The sequence below is a fragment of the Rhinichthys klamathensis genome, unplaced genomic scaffold, assembly GCF_029890125.1.
Source record: "Rhinichthys klamathensis goyatoka isolate OS25496 unplaced genomic scaffold, OSU_Roscu_1.1 h1tg000020l_1, whole genome shotgun sequence".
Lineage (NCBI taxonomy): Eukaryota > Metazoa > Chordata > Actinopteri > Cypriniformes > Leuciscidae > Rhinichthys > Rhinichthys klamathensis.
The window spans coordinates 3,776,020-3,799,677 of record NW_026606571.1 but is presented as its reverse complement, the minus strand read 5'-3'; the positions used below and the strand labels follow the sequence as shown (position 1 = coordinate 3,799,677).

Here is a 23,658-nt window from a genome sequence, read left to right as displayed (position 1 = left end):
AGCGTTCAACCATGCAATGCTGACAGTCATGTCTTTAATGCAATAAAACCTGTGCCCTTTTCTGAATTCAATTACATATCGTTCCAAACCTGTATGAAATTCTTTCTTCTGCTAAACACAAAGGAAGATATTATGAAGAATGACGGTAACCAAACAGTTGATGTACCTCATTGACTTCCATAGTATTTTTTTTCCAACAATAGGGTCCATCAACTGTCTGGTTACTGACATTCTTCAAAATAAATTCCTTATTCCTTTGTTCAGCAGAAGAAAGAAATTCAGGTTTGGAACCATTTGAGAATGAGTAAATTAAATAATTTTCATTTTTAGTGAACTAGTCATTTAAAGGGATAGTTCACTTTGAAATAAATTTGATATGTTTTAGCTTACCTCAAGGGCATCCAATATGTAGGTGTCTTTGTTTCCACAGTAATTTCAATTTTGATATTTTTAGGTCGAACCATTCTTGTCTGTCAGTCATATAATGCAGGTCTATGGACACCACCTCAAAGAGCATGCACAGAGAAGTCCAAATTAAACATGATTTAATGACTCGTAAATGCTTCAGTCTGTGCGTTACAAGAGGTAAAAACGATATAAATACTGTTCGTTTTCTCACACAAACCGCTCGTTTTGTGTCTTAGGCCATCAATGTATACTTACATTTACGAGTCATTAAACCATGTTTAATTTGGACTCCTCTGTGTATGCTCTTTGAGGTGGTGACCATAGACCTGCATTATATGACTGACAGACAAGAACGGTTCGACCTAAAAAGATCAAAATTGAAACTACTGCAGAAAAAAGACACCTACATCTAGGATGCCCTTGAGGTAAGCTAAAACATAGCAAAAATTTATTTAACAAACATAACTATCCCTTTAAGCAAAAACTGCTTCTATAGAATTGTCCCATCTATGGTCGTTTTTAGGGCCAAATATCAACAATTTTATTTGAGTTGAGCCACTAATCATTAACCACATACACAGCATTTATATACTAAAGTCTCTTTATTGTGAGATACAGAAGAAAAGCTAAAAAAGGACAGATAAAAATTAATCCGCATATACAGGAAAAGTTAAGAAATTTAGCTGGGGCAGGCATCACACCCAACTGTAAAATCGTTTTACTTGACAACAAAGGATTAATGCATCAGCCACAGAGATAAAAACTACTCTAAATATTAATAAAGACATCAAAGAGTGATATAAAACAAGAAATATCAAAACATAAGAGAACTATGTACAATTAGGTCAATGTAACTGTGTTCTGCATTTACATCCGGAAACGATCAGAAAAGTTTGGAGATTGTGGCACTGTGAGGGACACGTCACTCTTTTTCAGCTCTATCGGCTTGTAGCGTCTTATTGGCTGGGCCTTTCGCACCTTAAAAAAAAAAATTTGAATTCAATTAAAAATAAAGTAACTTTCAATGTCAAACTATTTTACATCAAAACACTAAGATGACTTAAACGGATAGTTCACCCAAAAATAAAAGTAGTCATCATTTACGCACCCTCAAGTTGTCCCAACCCTGTAAGAGTTGAACACATGATATTTTAAGGATTATTTGTAACCAGACGGTTGACGGTAGCCATTGACTTCCATAGTATTTTGTTTTCCTACTATGGAAGTCAATGTCTACCGTCAACTGTTTGATTACAATATCTTTTGTGTTCAACAGAAGAAAGCAACTAATTCAGGTTTGGAACAAATCTGAGGGCGAGTAAGTGGTGACAATTTTCATTTTTGGGTGAACTCTCCCTTTAAGATTTGAATTTCCAGTCCTACAGGAAAAATAATAATTCACCTGTGCTTCTGATTTAGCACAATTCATTCTCGAATCTCTTACCTGCTCCTGACGTAGCCTTGCAATCTCCTCCTTTTCCTGCTCCTCTCGTTCTCTAGACCTCTCCTCTTCCATGCGAGCCTTCAGGGACTCCTTCTCGCTCATCTCCTTTTCGTACTCTAGGCGTTCCATGGCTCTCCGCTCCGTCGCCAAATGGAAGCCCTCCGGAACTGTAGAATTAGTAGTATTGGCTTAAGAACGTGCCAAATGTGAACAAAGAGGACCAGGTGAAGCGGTCAGGTAGAGGTGAGAGCAGTGATGCAGCAGTGAAAGTTGGAAGGAAGCAAGAGTTGTTTTTGGAGTTAACTGTGCACTTCAATATCAAATCACACAGAGCCAACAAGCCCAAGGGAAGTTCAGACTGGAGACAGTACAACACTAAGTGGTAAGAACACAAAAAACATCCACCACGAACACAGCATACCTAGGATTGAACGAATCTCCTTCCTCGGAACAAATGGCTCTTTGTGCGTTACACTGTTTGGCCGTGCTTTAAAACATGCTGATTCAGCCTGACGTTTCAACTCCTCTTTCATCTGGGGAAATATTTTAAATTCAAAGTGATTTTCCACTGGTAGAACATAACATTCAGCAATGGAAGATGAGAAATGCCAAAAGAAGATCTTACCATCTGTTCCCAGCGTTCTCCCTTTGCAGTTCCTCGTTCGTCAACCATCAGCTTGAAAGGAGCAGGTTTGGTGGGCTCTGCTACCTTTTTCTCAGGGAGGTGCACTTCATGGAAGTCAGGAAGGGGTTGGGCCTTGAACTTTGGCACCTGTAAGATTTGGCGAGGCAGTGCATTTAGGCACAGTACAAATTATGAAGGTCTTTGGTGTCAAGACACTTTCAGGTCCAGATATAAAATACCTCTTCATGTCTCAGTTCCTCCAGTTTCTTCTCCTTCATGACCCTTCGTTCACGCTCACGTTCCTCAAATGAGAAAGGACACATTTCTACCTGGCTCTTGACTGGCGGTTTGGGCTGGAAGGGCAGGAAGTGGGGCACAGCAAGTGCCTTAATAGGAGCAGGAGGCTTTTCCTGGAGGTGCAAAGAAATGTGTTGAGACTCAAATATCAGTTTCATTATATTATAAATAAAGCATACATGACTAAAATGTACCTCTTCTTTTTTCTTTTCAATTCGCACACGGTTTTTAAGAGCAAACGCAGGTGATTCTGGAACGGTTGGATTTAGAACTTTCTTCTCTGGGACACCCTTTAAGAATTAAAACAAACAGAATTATAAAAATGACATTTAGCAAATCATGCTCAAGAGGGTTGAAGGAACTGTTACCAACCACAACTTCCTCCAGAATTCGTGTTGGTAGCGGTCTGGGATGGAATGTGTGGTCCTCTTTTTCCTCAGGCTTCCTACTGGCCTGCCTCTCCTGAAGGCGCTTCTCAATCTCCAGCTGGAAGCCTTCAGGCTTGGTGACTCCTTTATTAGCAGGCTTTTTGGGAACCAGAGCTCCTTCCAGAATCTTTCTGTTGAGTTCTAGAGCTTTGAACTTAAACCTGAGGGGACAGAAGGAAAATTTGGACAGGTTTACTTATGCCACATTAAAATGAAGCATTATTGAAACACAAAAGTATGTGCTAAACATCTGAGCAAAGCTTACTGCTGCAGTTTTTCTGTTTCCTCAGCCTCAATCTCCGCAGAGCTTTTCACCATAGTGGGACGATGTCGCTGGCGAGTCATTAGCTGTGGCGTTTTGGGGTGTGTGATTTTTGGCTTCTCGGTCTTCACTGGTGATGGTCCTGCAAAATAAATACAGGCAAAATTAGTCAAAAGGGGAAATTAAGGATCATATTTTAGAGGAAATAAATCAAATTATTTAAGACTGAGAATGCAATGCTAACAAATTCAAAGCCACCAGAAACAGGGTCTCACCTCTCTCCTGGCTCTGGCGACTGCGCAGGTGATAGCGGGTGGGTGTGCGTTTCTGGAACTGCTCAATCTGCTGGGCCATTGGCACGTAGGCTCCTGCCTCATCATGCTTCCGCTTGCCTCTGGAGAGGTTGAAGGGTTTGGGAATGGTTGTTCCTTTTGGAGCCTTCAACTACAGATTGACGAAAGCATTCAAATCTCTTGAAATCATCAAGCAACTTAAAAATCCAACATATCATCCAGACCCATCCTAGTGATGGCACTCACAGGGGAAGATGGGTGCTTGCGGAGTTGAGAGGTGAAGTTTATCTCCCTGTACGAGTTGTCATCTGCAGCGCCTCCATCCGTGTGGTTCTTCAGCCTGCTATCAGAGCGGAAGTTGAACTCTTTGGGAATAGTGGTGGACAGCACTTGCTTCTTAAGAGGCTGACCTTTAAGAAGATACCAGAACAACAAATTAAAAAAAAAAAACATGCAAAATGAAAAAGGCAGTATTTCACTACAAATAGCAGATGTTTTAAGTTCAGCAAGTTACTCACTTCCTGCCAGTGCAGCCCTGTAGCTGGCCTCGTTCTTACGACGGTGTTCTGCCACCTCTTTCTGCAGAGCCTCGATGCGCTCCAGCTCCTGCTGCTCTGTGCTTTTCTGTCTGAAGTTCAAAGACAATGTATATAGTTTTAACTATTTACTTTAAAAAAAAACATCAGAAAATATTAAACTTTTAGATTTTATACATCAATTTGACAAGACATTAAAGTGAGTTCCAGTTCCTTACCAATAAAATAACTCAATGTACAAAACTGTATAACCGATTTATTCCTGTGATGGCAAAGCTGAATATTCAGCAGCCATTAATCCAGTGTCAAATGATCCTTCAGAAATCCTCAAGAAACATCTTATTGTAAATGTTGAAAACTGTTGTGCTGCTTAAAGGGCACCTATTATGGAAAATTCACTTTTACATGGCGTTTGAACAAATGTGTGTTGGCAGTGTGTGTACACAACCACCCTATAGTGCTAAAAATCCACCCAGTGCTTTAAAAAAAATATATATATAAATCACAAGCACTGTCTCAGAACAAGCTGTTCTCAGATTCAGGGCAATGTGACGTTACTTTTGCACAAGCCCCGCCCGAAACTTTTGACTGACACTACAGTTTTAGCGTAGACCATCCCCGAGGGAGCTGTACAGTCCGCCATTGTTTCGATGTCAGAGCAAGTGTAGAAAAGAATGTCTTCTAAGCGATTGAGGTGTTTTGTTGTTGGATGTGAAAATGAACATAGCAGTCTTCATTTACCCCCGTTGTTACTCGAGGATGGATCTGTACTGTTCGTGATCCAGCTTACGGTCTCCGGAGCGATAGGCCTAACGTTACTGGTCACGGCAGTGATGAAAGTGAGAGTGTGCACTTTATGATAGCTCGAGTAGTTTTATGGATATAAAAGTTTACCAGTTTATTAAGCACCCACTGAAAAGGTGTGTATATATTTGTTTACTGTTAGTTGTAACAAGTGTTTTGTGCACTTCGCTGTGTATGTTGATGATAATGAAAGGGAGAGAGAGTTTATGGATAAGACTTTAATGCGCACTTCTTATACTGTGTTTATTCAGCTCTTACAGTGATTCTCTGGAGTAAAACTAACGCTTCATCTTTTGTGTGATGTACATTAAACTTAATTGAACTCATCAGTATATTTTTGGCCATCACTCAGACACAGTCCACTACAACAGGCTTGTACTAATAGTGGATAAAAGCAAGATGAAAAATAAGTTAACCGTAATTAAAATAGACTATTAAACTAGACTATTTCCATACAGCATATATTCTCTGGCTCTGTATGCATTATTGTCTGACTCCGGGTTGAAATAAACACTGCTACTAAGAGTTTCTGTTTTGATATCATTCTGTGAGATGAGATTGTCCTGACAGAGCGCAAGCTCGTGAGGCTCTGGCCTCTTTGTCAGCAGCAACAGCTCATTTGCATTTAAAAGGATACACACTAAAACTGAGCCCCAAAAAGTGACAATTTAAACATGCTGTAAACAATTATCTGTTGGGTATTTTGTGCTAAAACTTCACATACACACTCTGGGGTCATCAGAGACTTATTTTACATCTTGAGAAAAGGGGAATAATGGGTGCCCTTTAACTTAAAGGGATACTCCACCAGTTTTTCTTATTAAACTATGTTATTCCCTTAACTAAGACGAGTTGATACATACCTCTCTCGTCTCAGTGCGTGCACTATATCGCTCTGTATTGCCGCAAAACTATGTTAGCACTTAGCTTAGCCCATGCATTAAATATGGGCCAAGCAGAGAAGCGACCAAACACTTCCACGTTTTCCCTATGTAAACACAGTTACTCGAGTAGTGTAACTTGACCTGGGCTGGTGACACAAAATAAACCGTTGCGCTTTTCTAAGCGTTTAAAATTGATGACTATATTGTATGGCGGAATACCATAACAAGTGCTTTTGAGCACTTCGACTTGGCGCAATAATATCTTCACTCGTGAAAAGTCCCGGCTCCCGCTTCCTCTCCCCCTCCCTCTCATTTCCGTCAATACAACCAACGTGACATGCGCCGGTAGTAGTAGTTTGAGCGGAGTTGACGAAGTAACAGGTTGTTGGAAGCTAGTTTGTATACAATCATGGTTAAAACGTGCATCGTAAAGGGTTGTGAAAATAAGGAGAATGTACATAGTGCTGTCATTTTTCACCGAATTCCAACACACCACATACAGCGGAGAGCTTGGTTAGCTGCTTTCGGGAAAGCTCCGGTCTGTTCTGGATCATATCTTTCCCTCTCACGGTCCATAAGAGCTAATTCCTCCTCTGTGTACTCGGGTTCAAACAGATATGGCTCTGGGTCTTCTACAAAGAAGTCATAATCATCTACAAAGTCCGCCATTGCAAATGATCTGCAGTTTGCTAATAGCACAGCACAGGTAGTAAAAGTCACGTTGGTTGTATTGACGGAAATGTCAGAGGGAGGGGGAGAGGAAGCGGGAGCCGGGACTTTTCACGAGTGAAGATATTATTGCGCCAAGTCGAAGTGCTCAAAAGCACTTGTTATGGTATTCCGCCATACAATATAGTCATCAATTTTAAACGCTTAGAAAAGCGCAACGGTTTATTTTGTGTCACCAGCCCAGGTCAAGTTACACTACTCGAGTAACTGTGTTTACATAGGGAAAACGTGGAAGTGTTTGGTCGCTTCTCTGCTTGGCCCATATTTAATGCATGGGCTAAGCTAAGTGCTAACATAGTTTTGCGGCAATACAGAGCGATATAGTGCACGCACTGAGACGAGAGAGGTATGTATCAACTCGTCTTAGTTAAGGGAATAACATAGTTTAATAAGAAAAACTGGTGGAGTATCCCTTTAAAGCAGCAGTCCGGCGGTTTTCCTCTTTGTCGCCATCTCTGTTCGAAATCTGCAATTGCAGTCATTAGCGGAATTATCAACTTTACGCGAGTTGTACTTCAACACGGCACAGCGCGGATGAACATAATGTTTGAGGAGAGTGTGCAGCTGTCAGTCACCGCGCCGGTGTGGAGACTGTCACTCAGACTCAGATTATTCTTTTTGGAAGTATGACCAACATGAGAATTTTCACCGGAAAATGTCATCTGAACAAGTAAGAAACATCCACTTTTGTTCTGGTTCTGACATGAATCGCTTATAAGTTACCATATCACGCAAAACCGTGCAAGTTATACTTTGTCCTCAAATTGTTAATGTTAACAACGTCAGCATTGCGTGACTACATGTAATGTCCTTCCGATATTTATCCTTGTTTTCGCATGGGTCCGGTTGCAGTCTCTTTTTTTCACTCCGAAATCCGAACAAAGTCTTTTGCATTTTACAGCGGGTGAATGTCCAGTTGTCACTGGTGATCGTCGTTTGAACCTTTCTGGATCCACCATCAAATTGATAAGTTTAATTATATCAAGTGCTGTGAGAAAAGGCTATAAATCTCCACCTCCAACATCCTCACACGCAACAGCCTACTAGCCGAGACTCCTTTATGTGTACAGATGTGACGTAATGACGCAAAGACATGCTCGAATCTCCCGCGGAAATCCACCAGTACCACTGGAATTAAAAACATTACTACAAGCCTACCACTTTGAATCGAGCTAAGGCAAGCAGAGAGTTTTGAACACTGGCTGGTTATGTATTTTCTCAAATATGTATTTTGGATAATTTTTAACCCAAAAAAAGCTACAGACTGCAGCTTTAATTGGTTAAAAAAAAGGGGGAAAAATGAATGCATCCTTGCTAAATAAAATAAAAACATTTGAACTGTAGCCTAGTTTGACTCTGCTAACTGTATGCAGTCTAATAAGATTCTCACTCACTGTTTAGTGTTGGGGGCAGAAGCAGTATCTGAAGCCTTGGCTGTGGCAATGGCTGGTTTGCTCCTCAGCCGGACACTGCTCCTTGCACCAGCACCACTGCGTCGCACAGTTCTGGATGTTGAGCTTCTATGAGGAGATAAAAACAACAAAATATTGTTACTTTCAAGTAACACCTCACATTACTAGCCAGTTCACCAGTGAAGTCTACTAAATCCCCACTAGGTGCCCTCTAGTTTTACCTTCGCCGCTGATCAAAAACTCTCCTCACAGTGGCAGTTGGTACAACTCTATGCAGTAAGACAAAGCGGCTAATTGAGCACTCTGTAATATACTACAATGGATCCAAATATCAGGAACACATACCTTCTTTTCTTAACAACAGGGGGTGTTGAAATGGCTGTAGGATTTTCATTTCTTTGCACAGGCCGTTTAGACACTCTGCAGGAAGGAGGAAGAAAAATAAACTGATAGTAGCCATGTTTCCATTCACAGTTGCAAATTTAACTTGTGCAAATTTGTAATATCGCATAAAACATTTGCTAATAATGCACAGTTTCAATCCAGTGAGTCGAAGAAAACAAACTTCACTTACTGATAAACCGGCACTGAATAGCACTATAAAAATGATTATTTACAGTGGATTCTCCTACTTTTCTTATAGGCCTGTGATAAATTACTTGCGTCTAGCAAGTAGAGCGTAACACAATAAACACGTTATCTCGCTTTCAGAGGCAGCTGCTGCTGTTTGGGAATGCAGTCATGTAAGAGTTCTGGGAGGGAATTATACTGAACCATTTTGACAACACTTTTGCTCAGGCATTTGAGAACAACCCAAACAGGTTTTCAGATACGGTGAAACGAGATCAGTACACTGGTCATGTCATCCCACAGCAGTCACATGATTTTTTTTAATGCGCAATAAGGAATTTACTCAGTAAATGTGTTTCCATCGTAGTTTATTACTAATCGGATAAATGTATCCGACTCAAACAAACGCATACGTTTTTAATGCGCATTTTTTTAATTTATGAGCATAAAAATAGATGGAAACATAGCTAGTGTTAGAAGAGAGTGAGAACAAAAATTGACTAGTTGTATAGGCACTTATAAACAGGCATTATACAGAGGTAAGAAAATGGCATTAAAAAGTTTTCTGAAGATAGACAGTTGCTTTTAGAGCTACATTTACACATATATAAAAAACCCAATTCAATATTTCAGACATCGCAAACCGCGAGCTTGCTGTGCCTGGTACAGTATTTTCTCTGCTGGCACATCACTGTTCTTCTCTTTGCACCTGTCTACAGCAGATTCTGTCACTGGCCTGTGTTAACGTCCCGTTTAAAGACTTCATAAAATTTACACAAATTACATTTAGGTAAATGATCGCAATGCAGTTTGTGCACAAGTCCGGAATAGAGATCGACCAAAAGAAAAGCAAATCATGTGATTGGAGCAAAAACCAGCCAGTTCGGATTTCTGGCCGGTCGACTGGTGCATCTCTAATAAGCAGAAATCTCTTTACCTGCGTGGTTGAGCAGGAACAGATTTCTGGCCCTGGCCAGGAGCTGTAGTAGGTCTGCTGTTCCCCCATGATGTGACTATGTTAGATGGGACCTCTGTAGAGGAACTTTCTGTGACATCTGAAGCAGAGCAGATGTTAAGAATAGACATGCAAAAAACACCTTTTCAAATGGTTTCTAAAGGCCTGTACACACCAAGGACAATAACTAAAAAGTTCATAATCATTCCAATTCTGAGAATAGGGAAGTACATAACTACTTACTACTATAACAAGAGATTAAAATCACTTTCAGACTTTTTTTCCAGCTGATGAAAACATGGACAGCCAATCAGAATCAACCTGATTTTAAAGACCTTGAGCATTTAAGACAGGCAACAAAAACTTAAGTTCTCGCTTATAATAAACAGAACGCCATCATGCATTTATGTGTATAAAATTGTAATCATATTTTTAGTTATTATTAGTGTAAACAGGCCTCAAGTATCTAAGCTTGTTTCCACCATGGAATAAAAAAATGAAGTCAGTGCGACCATCTCACAATTTCAGAATTATGGGATAAAAAGTCACTATTATCTTTATTCCCAAAAAAAAAGAAAAGAAAAAAGCTTCCATTCATAAGAGATTTCTAAGTGAACAATGCAGTTTTTTCCAACCTGAGCTTGTCATCTCAACTTGTTTGACCATAGGAGATACCAAAGCTTTGGGCCTGTTAGCGTCATGGTTTTCATCAAAAGGATTTGAAGTCCGTAAAGGGGTGGTGAGTTGATCCACAACACCGCTTTTAGGAGCTGCCTTCAATTCTAAAATTAAAACAGAACAAAGACATTTTGACCAATTTAATCAACTTTTTGATTTCATGAGGTCCTTTCAGTGGACCTGTTGTGTAACAAATTCTGATAAGTACAAATATTTTGTATAACAGTCCTAATATTGCTGAGATACCAAGCCTGCATATACAACAATACAGTGAAAAATAATGCTGAAGGTGTTAAGCAAGTAACGTTAACACTACAGGATAATATTGTTTCACCATTCATGGTGGGAACAAAAACATGTATATTATATACATAAAAGAATGAAAAGCCTTACCAAACCACTGGTCAGCATTATCCTGAGGGTCCAGAACAAAATCGTCTATTGACTCTATAACATGAGAAGGGGCATCCCATGTGTATGCATCTGCAGAGCCCCCTTCCATATTCACACCGCGAATCTCCTGCAAAATTACGTATTTACAGTCAAACTGCATCTATAACAATATTTTACATCAAATACATCATAAAGGGACGTGAAGAAGAACACTGGAACTGCATTTCCTGCACAGAGTGGCGCAAAATGGCAGTTAATGGCTGATCTCTGACTAAAGGCCTAGCCTGTAAAAGCAGCAGAATCGACCAGTTACGGATATCATTTTTATTTATATAGTGTATAAATATTATAAGTAATATTAAAGTGGCAGAGTAGCATTTTACACTATCATTTGAAAATCAATTCTTATGAAAGATAAGTCTGTCTTGCATTACTCATAAGCACGTAAGAAAAAAAAGGGTCAAATTAAAACAAACGCAGTCTAAATAATATAATCATATGGATTAAGATCGCAGTAATAAAACGAGGAGATAAACTTTCAACTCAGTCGTTCTATTAACGTTAGCTACATCAAACAATAAAAAGCTTGGCCTTCTACGATTACAAACGTTACGGCCCAAAACGAACGCACCAATTTAACATTAATCTTTACTTAAACGCAGCAGTCGTGTCAAATAAAATATCACAATCCATCAAAATGTATAAACACTTACAGTTCAAAACAATGCCTCTGTCTCCTATCGCAACCTGAAAGGCTGAAAAAAATAGTACAATGTTTTAACAGCAGACAGCTCGTATCCTGCAGTCACAAACAACCCGAAGTGAATGCTTCGTTTGAATGTTGGTGCCGTTAGAACTGAGTTTACAAACCAGCCAATCAGAGTTCTTAATGCGGCGCGTCTCATTTCCTATTAGCTCCGCGCTTGTGACGTTTTAGAACGCAATACCACGTGACTAGCTGAGAAGCATAAATGAAGGACATTTAATTGCCTTTAATGTTTTTAAATATATCAGTCATTGTTTTAAATACGGATTATAGTCTTCTACTATTTTACAAAGTGATCTTTTTGTGATGACTTGCTATTAAAAAACATTAGTAACACTTTACAATGAGGGATCATTTGTTGACAGTAGCTAATGCATTAACTAGCATGAACTAACAACATTTTTACACAATTTATTAACTTTTATTAATGTCAGTTCACAGTGCATTAACTAATGTAAACACATTTGACCTCATAAATATTCTAGTATATGTTGAGATTAACATGAACTAAGATTAACAAATGCTGGGATTGTTCATTGTTAGTTCATATTAACTAATATAGTTAACTAATGCTACCAAATGAATCCTTATTGTTAACATCAAACATTTTAATCTTAATTCCCAATATTAATTAATTTCCAAAAATTAATCACAAACTCATACCAGGATTCCAGCTTTAATGTTATCAGTGCAAATTAATTTTCAAAACAACGTGAATATGGGCAGAGAATAATGAACATCAAAACACTAACAAAATACAGTACAATAAGGCTTGACGATGCATGCCAAAACACTTTCAATGCCAGTAGTTGTCAAGATACTGCAAATAAAAAAAAAATAATCATAGTGATATTAGCAATAAAATGGACAAGGCAATAAAAAATGACAAGGCAATAAAACAGATGCACATGTTATGAGCAATACACTCCTTTGTAGTGAATCAAATCTTCTGGATCATCACCTGGAATTTACCTAAGAACAAACAAGGTGCAGAGAAAGAGGGATGGAGGGAGACAAGTAAGAAACAATTAATTAGAGCTTGATGAGAACAGGAACTCTTGAAAAAATAACTTCAACTTCATTGCTGATCAGTTACAGATTGAGTAATATCATAAAAGAAAAAGTACAATAAATCTAGTAGTTATTTATTATGTTTGCATATAATTTGTTTCTTACAGGCAGGCATGACTGACACTTCTGCCGTGACTATACTTTTCACACCAAGGTTTGAAAGTGCTCCTCGGACCAGTCCACAGGTGAAGGCTAAAAACTGTAGACATAAATAAATGAGAATCACCAAACACAGAATATATACAGTACCGGTCAAAAGTTTGGAAACATTTACTATTTTTAATGTTTTTGAAAAGACTCTTATGCTCATCAACCCTGCATTTACAGTGAGGAAAATAAGTATTTGAACACCCTGCTATTTTGCAAGTTCTCCCACTTAGGAATCATGGAGGGGTCTGAAATTGTCATCGTAGGTGCATGTCCACTGTGAGAGACATAATCTAAAAAAAAAAAATCCAGAAATCACAATGTATGATTTTTTAACTATTTATTTGTATGATACAGCTGTAAATAAGTATTTGAACACCTGGCTAGGCTAGGCCACGCCAGAACCTTGATATGCTTCTTACAGAGCCACTCCTTGGTTATCCTGGCTGTGTGCTTCGGGTCATTGTCATGTTGGAAGACCCAGCCTCGACCCATCTTCAATGCTCTAACGGAGGGAAGGAGGTTGTTCCCCAAAATCTCGCGATATATGGCCCCGGTCATCCTCTCCTTAATACAGTGCAGTCGCCCTGTCCCATGTGCAGAAAAACACCCCCAAAGCATGATGCTACCACCCCCATGCTTCACAGTAGGGATGGTGTTCTTGGGATGGTACTCATCATTCTTCTTTCTCCAAACACAGCGAGTGGAATTATGACCAAAAAGTTCTATTTTGGTCTCATCTGACCACATGACTTTCTCCCATGACTCCTCTGGATCATCCAAATGGTCATTGGCAAACTTAAGACGGGACTTGACATGTGCTGGTTTAAGCAGGGGAACCTTCCGTTCAATGCATGATTTCAAACCATGACGTATTACCAACAGTAACCTTGGAAATGGTGGTCCCAGCTCCTCCCAGGTCATTGACCAGCTCCTCCCGTGTAGTTCTGGGCTGATTTCTCACCTTTCTTAGGATCATTGAGACCCCACGAGGTGAGATCTTGCATGGAGCCCCAGTCCGAGGGAGATTGACAGTCATGTTTAGCTTCTTCCATTTTCTAATGATTGCTCCAACAGTGGACCTTTTTTCACCAAGCTGCTTGGCAATTTCCCCGTAGCCCTTTCCAGCCTTGTGGAGGTGTACAATTTTGTCTCTAGTGTCTTTGGACAGCTCTTTGGTCTTGGCCATGTTAGTAGTTGGATTCTTACTGATTGTATGGGGTGGACAGGTGTCTTTATGCAGCTAACGACCTCAAACAGGTGCATCTAATTTAGGATAATAAATGGAGTGGAGGTGGACATTTTAGGGGGCTTTCACACTGGCACTTTTGGTGCGCACCCGGGTTCGAATGACGTCAGAGTTCGGTTCTTTTGGATGATGTGAATGCTGTCTTCCGAACTCGAGTGCGCACCCGCGAACCGTACTCGGGTCCGCTTAGGGCGCTTTCACACTTGGTTCGATTGCCTGTTCCGAACCCGAATTCGATTGCTCCCCCCTCCCCCTGCCCTCGATGGACTGTATTCACAAATATTATTTGTATCCGAACCGCGGTACGCTTGCGTCATCAAGCTGCAGCTGGCGCGTAATCATGTTGCTTGGTAACCGGCGCCGCTATGAATGAAAAGGCGTCAAAATGGATAGAATTGGTCGCTTCACATTTGTTCTTTTTTTTAACCTTTGGTTTTGTTTTCAAAGAAAAGATACAGAAACACACTTGGGTGTGTCTGCCGCAAAAGTACTAAAATCGTTCCAAAGACAGCTGGCTGTCAGCTGAAGACAATTTTTGCAGAGGCAAGCATAAATCATCTCTCTGCTTGCAGTGCGTCAATCCCGCTTTTCGTCAAGGTAAGTGTACACACACACACACACACATGCACTGACGACTGTCCTGTTGACCACATTAGCGGTTCACTTCCGCGGTTTGGTTCGATTGCGTTCATATCAGCAGCGAACCGTACTGGAGTTCACATGAACCGTACCCCAGACCACCTAAGCGGACCCGAGTACGGTTCGCGGGTGCGCACCCGAGTTCGGAAGACAGCGTTCACATCATCCAAACGAACCGAACTCTGACGTCATTCGAACCCGGGTGCGCACCAAAAGTGCTAGTGTGAAAGCCCCCTTAAAGGCAGACTAACAGGTCTTTGAGGGTCAGAATTCTAGCTGATAGACAGGTGTTCAAATACTTATTTGCAGCTGTATCATACAAATAAATAGTTAAAAAATTCATATATTGTGATTTCTGGATATATTTTTTTTAGATTATGTCTCTCACAGTGAACATGCACCTACGATGACAATTTCAGACCCCTCCATGATTTCTAAGTGGGAGAACTTGCAAAATAGCAGGGTGTTCAAATACTTATTTTCCTCACTGTAGATATAAAAATAATATATAATGATATGAAATGTTAAAGATATTGATTCTGGAGTTTCACTTTAAAATATGTTGTTTATGTTTATACCTTCGGCGCATGTTCCAGATACTGTTTGCCGGCAGACAGTTGGGTCAGCAGACGGAACTTGTTATCTTGTAGCACATAAATACCCTACAAACAATTTTGTCATGTTATTCAATAAAGACATTCACTAAGCTATATAAAATTGACATAACAATGATGTTTTTGTTATAAAAAAAAAACAGCTGGACTTCCATGATATTGTACACACCTGGTGGTTTGTTCTCAGGTTGTCAATCTGCTTCTTAAAAACACTGGTCCAAAAATCTTTGCAGATGAACTTCATGACATCAAGCTCATCTTTGAAACGTGGCGTGTCTTTGGTAAACCTGCAAACAGAAATGATGGCTCTTGAGACACATCTTTTCAAGATTTTTTTTTCTTCTACTACTAATTAAACGGTCTATTACATTTCTGCAAACTGATTTAAAACAACCCATTTACTTGGTTTAGATTTAAAGTCTGGATATTCAAGTGACAATCTGATCTAGTACAAAACAAAACAAATTAACTGCACAATAACATCTGATTATAGGATGTCATCAGATGATCTGATTGAATTATGAATAGGATGTAAATATCTGTTATGATACCTCTCAATAAGTCCTTGTCCCACACGAAACCCCATGTTCTCAAGTTTAGAAACACATCGTCCATTCTCCTGTGCACAGAAGTACACTACATTCAACATGCAACATTCCCACAATAACTGCTTTATTATTGTGCTTGGCTTACTCAGTTCTAATACGCTATTCTACGTTTCTGTGACAGTGTTTTCAGTATATCTCCAGCTCTTACCGATTCCCCAGTTTCTGCACTGTTGACATACTGAATAATTTCACTGTGCAGGAACTGAAAGAGAGCCTCGTCTGCCATCTCAAGCCAGTTTAGCCAAAGCCAGACTGAAACTGACAGGCGACAAACAACGGCCGTACGACACAAACTGACTACAGGTATAAATCAGCTGCTACTTTAGTAAACAGGCGCCATTCATTGTGCGAATATATCAATTAAATTCAAATATTTCGCCAGTGTATTCGACTGCTTGTTATTAATAATAGGGTCCTTCTTCACATCTGTTCCACTTCCTGTTTGCCTGAGAATGAGCTGCCCTTGTATTTGCCTGAATGTGAACATGCTTTTCTCTCGTTTTATTTGGAAACCGATTTCTCTCTCGATTTACATATAAGAGCGGGAATTAAGTATGGAAAAGTGAAGTCACGACCAACCGATTGAGTTTTACAATCAACACCCTGCTTGTTTTTACTCACAACTATCAATACTATTGCACAATTAGTATTGAACACAATGTAGTACCAGCGGGCTTTTTTTGCAGTTCTAATAGTATACATTACAGCGTTAAGTGTTTATACGATTGTATTGTATTTTATAAAACAGTGGTTCAGTTATAACAAATAGACACGCTACATAATTAAAACTGTAAATTAATTAATTTACAATCATTGTCATCTATTTTATGTATTTATCTCTTATATATCATTAAGCCTTTAAAATGTTTCTGTAGCCTGTTGCAATGCATGCAATCATGATAGTAGTTTACATTTCGAATTAAAATTTCTTTTAAAAGCCACCTAAATATAAATGTCATAAATACTGAAATTTCAGTGGGCTTCCTAAAACAAATGTGTTACCAACAGTACATAATGAATTAAACACACCAGAAACTCAAGTTCTACAAGATGCTTTATTTTTTTTAAATTCATCCTTAACATTGTTTCTGCATGCACCTTCATCTCTCACTCATTCACTTTTGCTTTCAGAATGTTTATGAAAACAAACAGTCCTAGAAACACAAAAATGCTAATGTTTGAAATTTTAAAGATGTAAAACACCTGTTTACTCCAGCTAAACAGCCATGGAAACTTTACATTTCTCACTAAAGGTACAGTACAGCTGTGCACAGTGTGCATCTCACTGAGGTAGATCAGTCCGAGTCTAAATATCACAGTTGAGTAGAGGCCAATTCCATTTCAGTTCAGCCAAAGAAAGAAATGCTATTGGCATGATTTGTATCGATTGTGATGATGATTTACTAACAAAACGGGAGGAACAGAAGGATCTCATGAAATGAATTCACCCCTTCAGATGGCATAAACAAAATGGAGTTGACAACAACATATACCAACAGTTACCTTATAGGTCACTGGTGCATATAACACTGAGCCAGAAGAATAGACAGTGAAGCAGTGCTAAAACGCCATTCAAATTTACATGGGAAAAAAAAAAACACCTTTTTTCTCCTGACAGTGCTCCTGGTTTTGTATGGAGATACATGAAGTGCTTCAGCAATAACAGGGTTTGTGCTAAGCTTAGTTTGTCTGAAAATACAGAATCCAGGCAAAACATTTGGGGAAACTTGGTAGTGTGAAAATCAGTTGTGTAATTACCAATTATTTGCCCAAGATACTTTTTACAGGGATATGCAGGGCGTATATGTGATCAATTCTTGTTTATTACTAAACAACAACAAAAAAAAGTTTATATTATACTTAGTTCCCATATTGGGAATTTGTCAGGATGGGCTAATTTTAAACAAAATGTTCACTTATGTTTTTCAATTCCAATAAACAATACTTTTTATTTTTTTGCATTTCACTTACAAAATACTCTGGAATGAACAGAGAGAGATGGGGATTTTCAGGAGACGAGTCTCCACACATAAGTGTGATTCCTTTCATAAGCATTAAGGATGTGAACACAATAGCACCTAAAAACTTTTATCTAAAGTCTAAAATCAACACAAGCTAATTAATTAAATGCTAATTAATCACCTGACTCTAAAGCTTTCATAACTAAAATCATTGAGCTTTCTAAAAAACAAAAAAAACAAACGAGATAATGTTCTTCACGCAATTGGCGTGAGGATTTGCTTCATTTCTTGTCAAATGGTTGAATCCTTTTCATGACAAGAGTTCAGCTTAGAGAGGTAGGTTTTTTTGTGTTGTGTGACCGTGAGCTGAGAGGTACATCTACGGCCACAGTTCAACTTGACTCTTATGGTGCGATCACATTAGTAAATTTTAGGCGAAATTTCACAGGCAAAACAATTTTATTTGTTAATAGTGCAGATGTATGAAGCACCGCTTTCACAGAAGTCAGTGTCACACCAAGCAGCTTTCTGTTGGTCAATGCGGCAAATTTGCGTGACCAACTGAAATTTGCATGGAAAAATCGTTCGCCCTCATGCGAAATCCCCACGTGGATTTCTATTTAAATGACAGCATTTTGTTGGTAAAAATTCACAGAGCAACGAAAAATGTGACCACACCTTTAGCCAGAAGTGCCGTTGATAAAAAAAAGTGCTTCATTTTACAACGGAGAACACTGTAATAGCATTATTTTCCTTTCGTGACAAAAATATTGAGGTATTTTTTTGCTAACTTTTCAGTTTCATGAATTTTTTTGAGTTCATTTAACGCTACAAAACAGTTACTCAGAAGACCCTCTAGGAAAAACCACAAAGTTAAAACTATTCTAAAAGCAAAACTCCATCTATCCTACCTAGTGATCATCTCATCTATTTCTACAGGATCCATTTGAAGACCTTGCACCCACTCAGTGTATCCAGTTCATTACCTTTAAGCTACTTGGCAATGACGCAACAGATTTGTTGCATTTGACATAGTGGACACAGGCAACATCATTGCTGGAAGGCCTGATGGAATCGAGGTAGAGTTGGTGAGAAACCAGAGAGCTGGTTTAAGTGCCCTGAAGCCTGAGGCTCATGCAGTGACTGTGGCTGAAATGAGGTAAGTGGCCCAGAGAACTGAGAGGTAGGGCTTTGGGACACGGCACTGGTGGTGGTGGAGTATCCCAAAGGAGTGCTGTAGGGAGGCAGGCCGAACGGCAGGAAGCCCAGCAGGTGCGAAAGGTCCATGTTGGCGGAGGTGGTAGGCGGCTCAGCGGAGGTGAACGCCGAGTTTCTGAGGGTGAAATGGGCACTCTGAGCTCCCAGACCCTCGGGAAGGAGGTCGCCTGGCCGGGAAACAGCAGTCGCCACGGCGGCCTGCGGCGGCATAGGCCCGCACTGGAGTTCGGTCAAGAAGTTCTCCATCTCTGTTTTTAGATACGAGGTAGTGCAGCTCGGCTGATATCTGGGAGCCTGCTGGTACTGCTGCGGCGGAGGCTTGTTTGGCTCGAGGTAGCAGCCCACACCCATGGGGCTGGACAGGGGGCCAGACACCATCGTGTGATGATGATGATGATTGACCCCTGAGGTAGATGCGCTCGGAAAGCCTTGCGGGTTGAACATGGCCATGGAAAACGCTTCTGTGGCATCTTTCGGAGATCCGACAGAGCACATGGTGGGACTAGGCTCCTCCTTAATGGGCATCGGCGGCAGGGTCTCCAACTCTTGCGCGTGGCTTTTCTTCAGGTGTCGGGTGAGGTGGTCACGACGGCCGAATCGCTGGGCGCAACGCGGGCACAGGAAGTCCCGCCGGCCGGTGTGCACGACTGCATGGCGCCTTACATCTTTGCGAGTGAAGAAGCGCCGGCCGCACCGCTCGCATTGATGCTTCCTTTCCCGAACCACAGTCCCCGGGGGCGGCCGGCCAGTGTGTGTACTCAGGTGCTCAAGTAACGCCGGCATGCTCTCGAACACCTGACGACAGACCTTACAGGTGAGGTCACCGCCGGCAGAGGTGGCATGTGTGGCCACGTGGCGTCTTAGACCCAGGCGAGTGTTGTAACACTTCCCACATTCCTCACACCGCAGTTCCTGCTTGTTGGGGTCGTGGTTCTGCAGGTGGCCGTTCAGCTGGTCTTTGCCATGGAACATTTTCTCATTTATATGTGTAGTTTTCAGGGCATATGTCACTCTGGAAAAAGCCAAAGAAGATCAGTTACCACAATAATTGAAGGTTTAAGAGAGAATACAATCATAGTCAATCATACATTGATTTAAAGACAATAGCATTTCACAAATACCTGAGAAGAAGCTCCAACAGGTGATTTTTCTTGGTGGTTTTTTTGCATGTTCAAAATTCTGCACACAAACACAAAGATGCAGCTGTTGAGGATTTTTTTTTTTAATTTACCATAAGGTTCTATAATGCATATGTGCATCTAAAAAAATAAAGCCATAATGGATTTATGTGCTTCATTAAAGGGAGTTTGTCAAAAAAAAAAAATTCATTCATAATTTACTCACCGTTATGTCGTTCCAAACCTGTATGAATTTTTTCTGTGGAACATAAAATAAGTCATTTTGAAGAAAAAAAAATTGTCTACACAATGCAAGTTAATGGTAACCAAAAAAGTTTGATTACCAACATCCTTCAAAATAACTTTTGTGTTCCACAGAAGAACGATGAGTAAATTATAAAAATTTGGGGTGAATTAACAAACAAAACGATTATTTAAAAATATGTATGTATGTAATGTACAGCCATAATGTTGTTAGATTATACAAACAAAAACTATTTTTAAAAACCAAATAAAATGTATGCAATATAATTGTAAAACATTTATATATATGCTTCTATACACAATTTGTTTTAAAATTCCTGAAGCACGTATGCATCAATTTCTATTGTCTCCTTTCAACAAATATTATTTAGAGAACACATCATTTTTCTGATTTGGAATTTTTTCATTTGGTAAAAAAGAAATATAAAATTATTCAAATCATGAAGATAATTTGTTTGGTTTAATAACAGAACACTATAAAAAATATTATTTACAGACAAAGGATTTGCAATTGATTTACTCTTTTTGTGTCATTTTAGAGATGTATTTGACCAATAAAAGAACTTTGTATTTATTTATAAAACCTTTTGTATTTTTTATACAAATTAAACAAAACCTTGAAGTGCTTGATGGCAATGCAGTGCAGACTTTGAACCAAACTGCTTCTGAATGGTAGCAGATTTCAACACAAGAAACTTAAAAACACCCTGAAGGGACGTCATGATGATTGGTTAGTGACATTTATAAAGGGTTTGTTTACCTGTTTCAAGTCTCACAAAAGCACATTCATTATCTTGACAGACCTCCGGAAAATGCATGTCCACTATACTCCCTCCCTTTTAGAGAATGGATGGACATCATTCAAGCAATCATTTCAAGTATTTTTAATGTGCACATAAATCCACACTATTTTATTTCAATATTCAGATTTAGTTTTAATGTTATAAATGTAGGTGCTTGAGAGTTCAGTTGGGACAAAATGTGCTTCTATGTATTAACTTTAAAACAAGACTGTTCATGTTGTAGATAGAGAGTATATACCATAATACAATAATTAATAATAAAAAAATAATATGTTTGCTTATTATCAGATTTGAATATTTAAAATTACAGTAACACTTTGGAATAAGGTTTCATTTGTTAACAACATTAGTTAAACTAAGAATACTACAGCATTTATTAATCTCAACATTTTCCATTACATTTTTAAGATCAAAAGTTGTATCTGTTAACATTAGTTAATGTACTGTAGACTAACATGACATATTTTATTAACTAACATTAACAAAGGTAAATAGATTATGTAAAAATGTATTGCTCATTGTTAATTCATATTAGGTAATGTATTAACAAATGAGACCTTAATTGTAATGTTACCAAAATCACAAAAGGCTTACAATCAAGTAGCTACGCTAATTACATAGTAGCAGCATTTTTTCCCCCATTTCATTTCACAGTTTCATGCAAATAGGCCTATGACATATTTTCAAATGACATGTTTGTGGTAAATCGGATTAATTTTAAATAATATCAAACAAATTACACTAAATGTATTATAGTCATATATAAAGTTGTGTCTTGTTTTATAATAACTTCCTGGCCTTAAAAAAACCCTTTTGATTTAACTGGCATCTTTTTGTATATTTAACTTACTCCTGGCACGTTTCGGGGTCAGAAACCCGTGGCACGTTTCGCTCACTAAACTCTCTCAAGAACCGCGGAACATTGTGATTAAATGGTCAAATCAAAAGGATTCGTAATAAAGACCAACACAAATTAGACTATCCATTCACGGTTTCCTTCATGTTAAAACGTTTAAAAAAATAAATACATTAAATACACTAACAGTGTCGCGTAGCTAATGTTGTTTGCTCGTGCACGCAACATTTGAACCACTTAAATGGGTAAATGACACACATTTGTCTTCTCAAAAGTCTAAAAATACTAGCAACCAAACTCTCTGAGGGTTTCAAACATTCGAACATCAATGCAAACAGTCCACGGGGTCCTAAATTCACACATAACATTTGCATAAAAACAGTATTGTGCTCACCAGAAACTTTTGATCCCCGCAAAAGTTGCATTTCACATGCATTCTCCATTCTACACCTCACATGGGTGCAAATAAAAAAATAGTTTCTCAGCCATATCTCGATGAATTCTCAAGACCTGTTCGCACCGGACACTTTATTTTTTGTTCAATAATGTGTGTATTTTTCGGGCCTGCTGTTTCTTTCCCTCTAAACACACAGCAGCAGCGAGCGCTCGAGCTCGAGTTGATGGGCGCGTGCATTGTGGGAACGTGACGTCAGCCACTTTGGCCAACTTTCAGGGTTGGATTTCACTCTTATTTTTCACCATTTAAAATATCCCAAACACTCTCATGGCATTACCTTGAGTTCTATAAATAAACTTAAAAACAAATCTAGATTTCGTAGAATAATTTTCAAAAACAGAAAGCAATATTAGTTCAACTTACTATATAAAGAACAATTAAAGTTTCTTAAAATTAACTTATAGCTATCATCTTATTATTATCATTAATAAAACTGTTTTTGACAAGATACAATTAATAAATCATCATTCGACTAATTTACAACGTCCAAAGGTTTGTTGCACTAGTTGCAAGTGCAACTTTTATATGCGGGAACGAACTTACCACAATGTTTTCCTCCATTTTAAATTCATTATGAATTGTTTTGAGGTAAAGTTTAGCACAATTTCGTTTTTAATTTGAATATAGGTTATGTAATGAGTAATGCTTTTCTAACATTGTTTCCATTTCACAATGGAGCGTTTTAGTTTCCAGCATGAACTCATTTTCCACGAGCAACAATTGCATCCGGAAAAGTCTTATAAGAAGCTGAATGTAGCATAAGAAGAAGCAGTCAGGAGGACAAGAAACATCATTTGTCTAAAGTTCTTTAAATTGTTATATTATTATTATCGTCGGTAATTGCTCATTGAAGAAGCTCAGCCAGTGTAAACAATTTATTTATAAGGATGATGTATTGATAAGAATTATGATAGAGTCTAAAATAATTTATTAAATAAATCCAAGTATTATACAGTAGTCAACATTTGAAGTGGATCAAGACCTTTCATCAAAGTTGGATTTTGAACAAAACCTGTTCTGAACCTGAACTTTTTTGATTCAAATGTAGACTATACTGTATTGTAGAGAATTAGCCTACTATATTCATATTCTCAATGTGGATAATGAAAACTAACTAATTTAAAATAATCACATTTAGAATATTTGTAAAAATGCTATTAAATTCATAT

At 38.7% G+C, this 23,658-nt stretch overlaps 3 protein-coding genes across 5 annotated transcripts; all 3 read right to left on the bottom strand.

Moving 5' to 3' along the window:
* Nucleotides 1–991: 991 nt before the first annotated feature.
* On the bottom strand, nucleotides 992–10,855 carry tpx2 (TPX2 microtubule nucleation factor). Of its 2 annotated transcripts, none has more exons than XM_056240075.1 (16): nucleotides 10,719–10,855; nucleotides 10,283–10,429; nucleotides 9,630–9,747; nucleotides 8,468–8,542; nucleotides 8,105–8,230; nucleotides 4,276–4,385; nucleotides 4,004–4,167; nucleotides 3,740–3,908; nucleotides 3,468–3,606; nucleotides 3,147–3,363; nucleotides 2,969–3,064; nucleotides 2,717–2,887; nucleotides 2,478–2,624; nucleotides 2,274–2,385; nucleotides 1,853–2,019; nucleotides 992–1,386 (listed from the first exon to the last, which is right to left on the bottom strand). In XM_056240075.1, exons 1-16 carry the CDS (start codon nucleotides 10,825–10,827, stop codon nucleotides 1,276–1,278), a joined length of 2,178 nt encoding a protein of 725 aa, XP_056096050.1. In that variant the 5' UTR covers nucleotides 10,828–10,855; the 3' UTR covers nucleotides 992–1,275. The 2 variants fall into 2 exon arrangements, with proteins under 2 accessions (XP_056096050.1, XP_056096039.1); XM_056240064.1 differs by having other exon boundaries at nucleotides 1,853–2,040; nucleotides 10,719–10,854.
* A 1,289-nt stretch (nucleotides 10,856–12,144) lies between these two features.
* Nucleotides 12,145–16,229, bottom strand: trappc6b (trafficking protein particle complex subunit 6B). The gene is made up of 6 exons (XM_056240053.1): nucleotides 15,961–16,229; nucleotides 15,756–15,823; nucleotides 15,374–15,491; nucleotides 15,169–15,252; nucleotides 12,661–12,754; nucleotides 12,145–12,456 (listed from the first exon to the last, which is right to left on the bottom strand). The coding sequence occupies exons 1-6, from the start codon at nucleotides 16,036–16,038 to the stop codon at nucleotides 12,425–12,427; spliced, it is 474 nt and encodes a 157-aa protein (XP_056096028.1). The 5' UTR covers nucleotides 16,039–16,229; the 3' UTR covers nucleotides 12,145–12,424.
* A 1,530-nt stretch (nucleotides 16,230–17,759) lies between these two features.
* Nucleotides 17,760–22,660, bottom strand: plagx (pleiomorphic adenoma gene X). 2 transcript variants are annotated; one of them, XM_056240031.1, is made up of 3 exons: nucleotides 22,427–22,660; nucleotides 20,113–20,170; nucleotides 17,760–20,003 (listed from the first exon to the last, which is right to left on the bottom strand). In XM_056240031.1, the coding sequence occupies exon 3, from the start codon at nucleotides 19,961–19,963 to the stop codon at nucleotides 18,824–18,826; it is 1,140 nt and encodes a 379-aa protein (XP_056096006.1). In that variant the 5' UTR covers nucleotides 19,964–20,003; nucleotides 20,113–20,170; nucleotides 22,427–22,660; the 3' UTR covers nucleotides 17,760–18,823. The 2 variants fall into 2 exon arrangements, with proteins under 2 accessions (XP_056096006.1, XP_056096014.1); XM_056240039.1 differs by lacking the exon at nucleotides 22,427–22,660 and adding an exon at nucleotides 20,336–20,354.
* Between the last annotated feature and the right edge of the window lie 998 nt (nucleotides 22,661–23,658).

Excerpts from the sequence above, each read along its gene's own strand:
- trappc6b (XM_056240053.1), bottom strand. The coding sequence starts at position 16,038 with ATGGCAGACGAGGCTCTCTTTCAGTTCCTGCACAGTGAAATTATTCAG. Across the intron at positions 12,755-15,168 it reads ATCTGGAACATGCGCCGAAG|TTTTTAGCCTTCACCTGTGG; the intron begins GTATAAACATAA and ends TTATGTCTACAG. Across the intron at positions 12,457-12,660 it reads AGTGTCAGTCATGCCTGCCT|GTAAATTCCAGGTGATGATC; the intron begins GTAAGAAACAAA and ends GTTTGTTCTTAG.
- tpx2 (XM_056240064.1), bottom strand. The coding sequence starts at position 10,827 with ATGGAAGGGGGCTCTGCAGATGCATACACATGGGATGCCCCTTCTCAT. Across the intron at positions 3,065-3,146 it reads GAATTCTGGAGGAAGTTGTG|GGTGTCCCAGAGAAGAAAGT; the intron begins GTTGGTAACAGT and ends TAATTCTTAAAG. Across the intron at positions 1,387-1,852 it reads CAAGGCTACGTCAGGAGCAG|GTGCGAAAGGCCCAGCCAAT; the intron begins GTAAGAGATTCG and ends TTTTTTTTTAAG.
- plagx (XM_056240031.1), bottom strand. The coding sequence starts at position 19,963 with ATGTTCCATGGCAAAGACCAGCTGAACGGCCACCTGCAGAACCACGAC.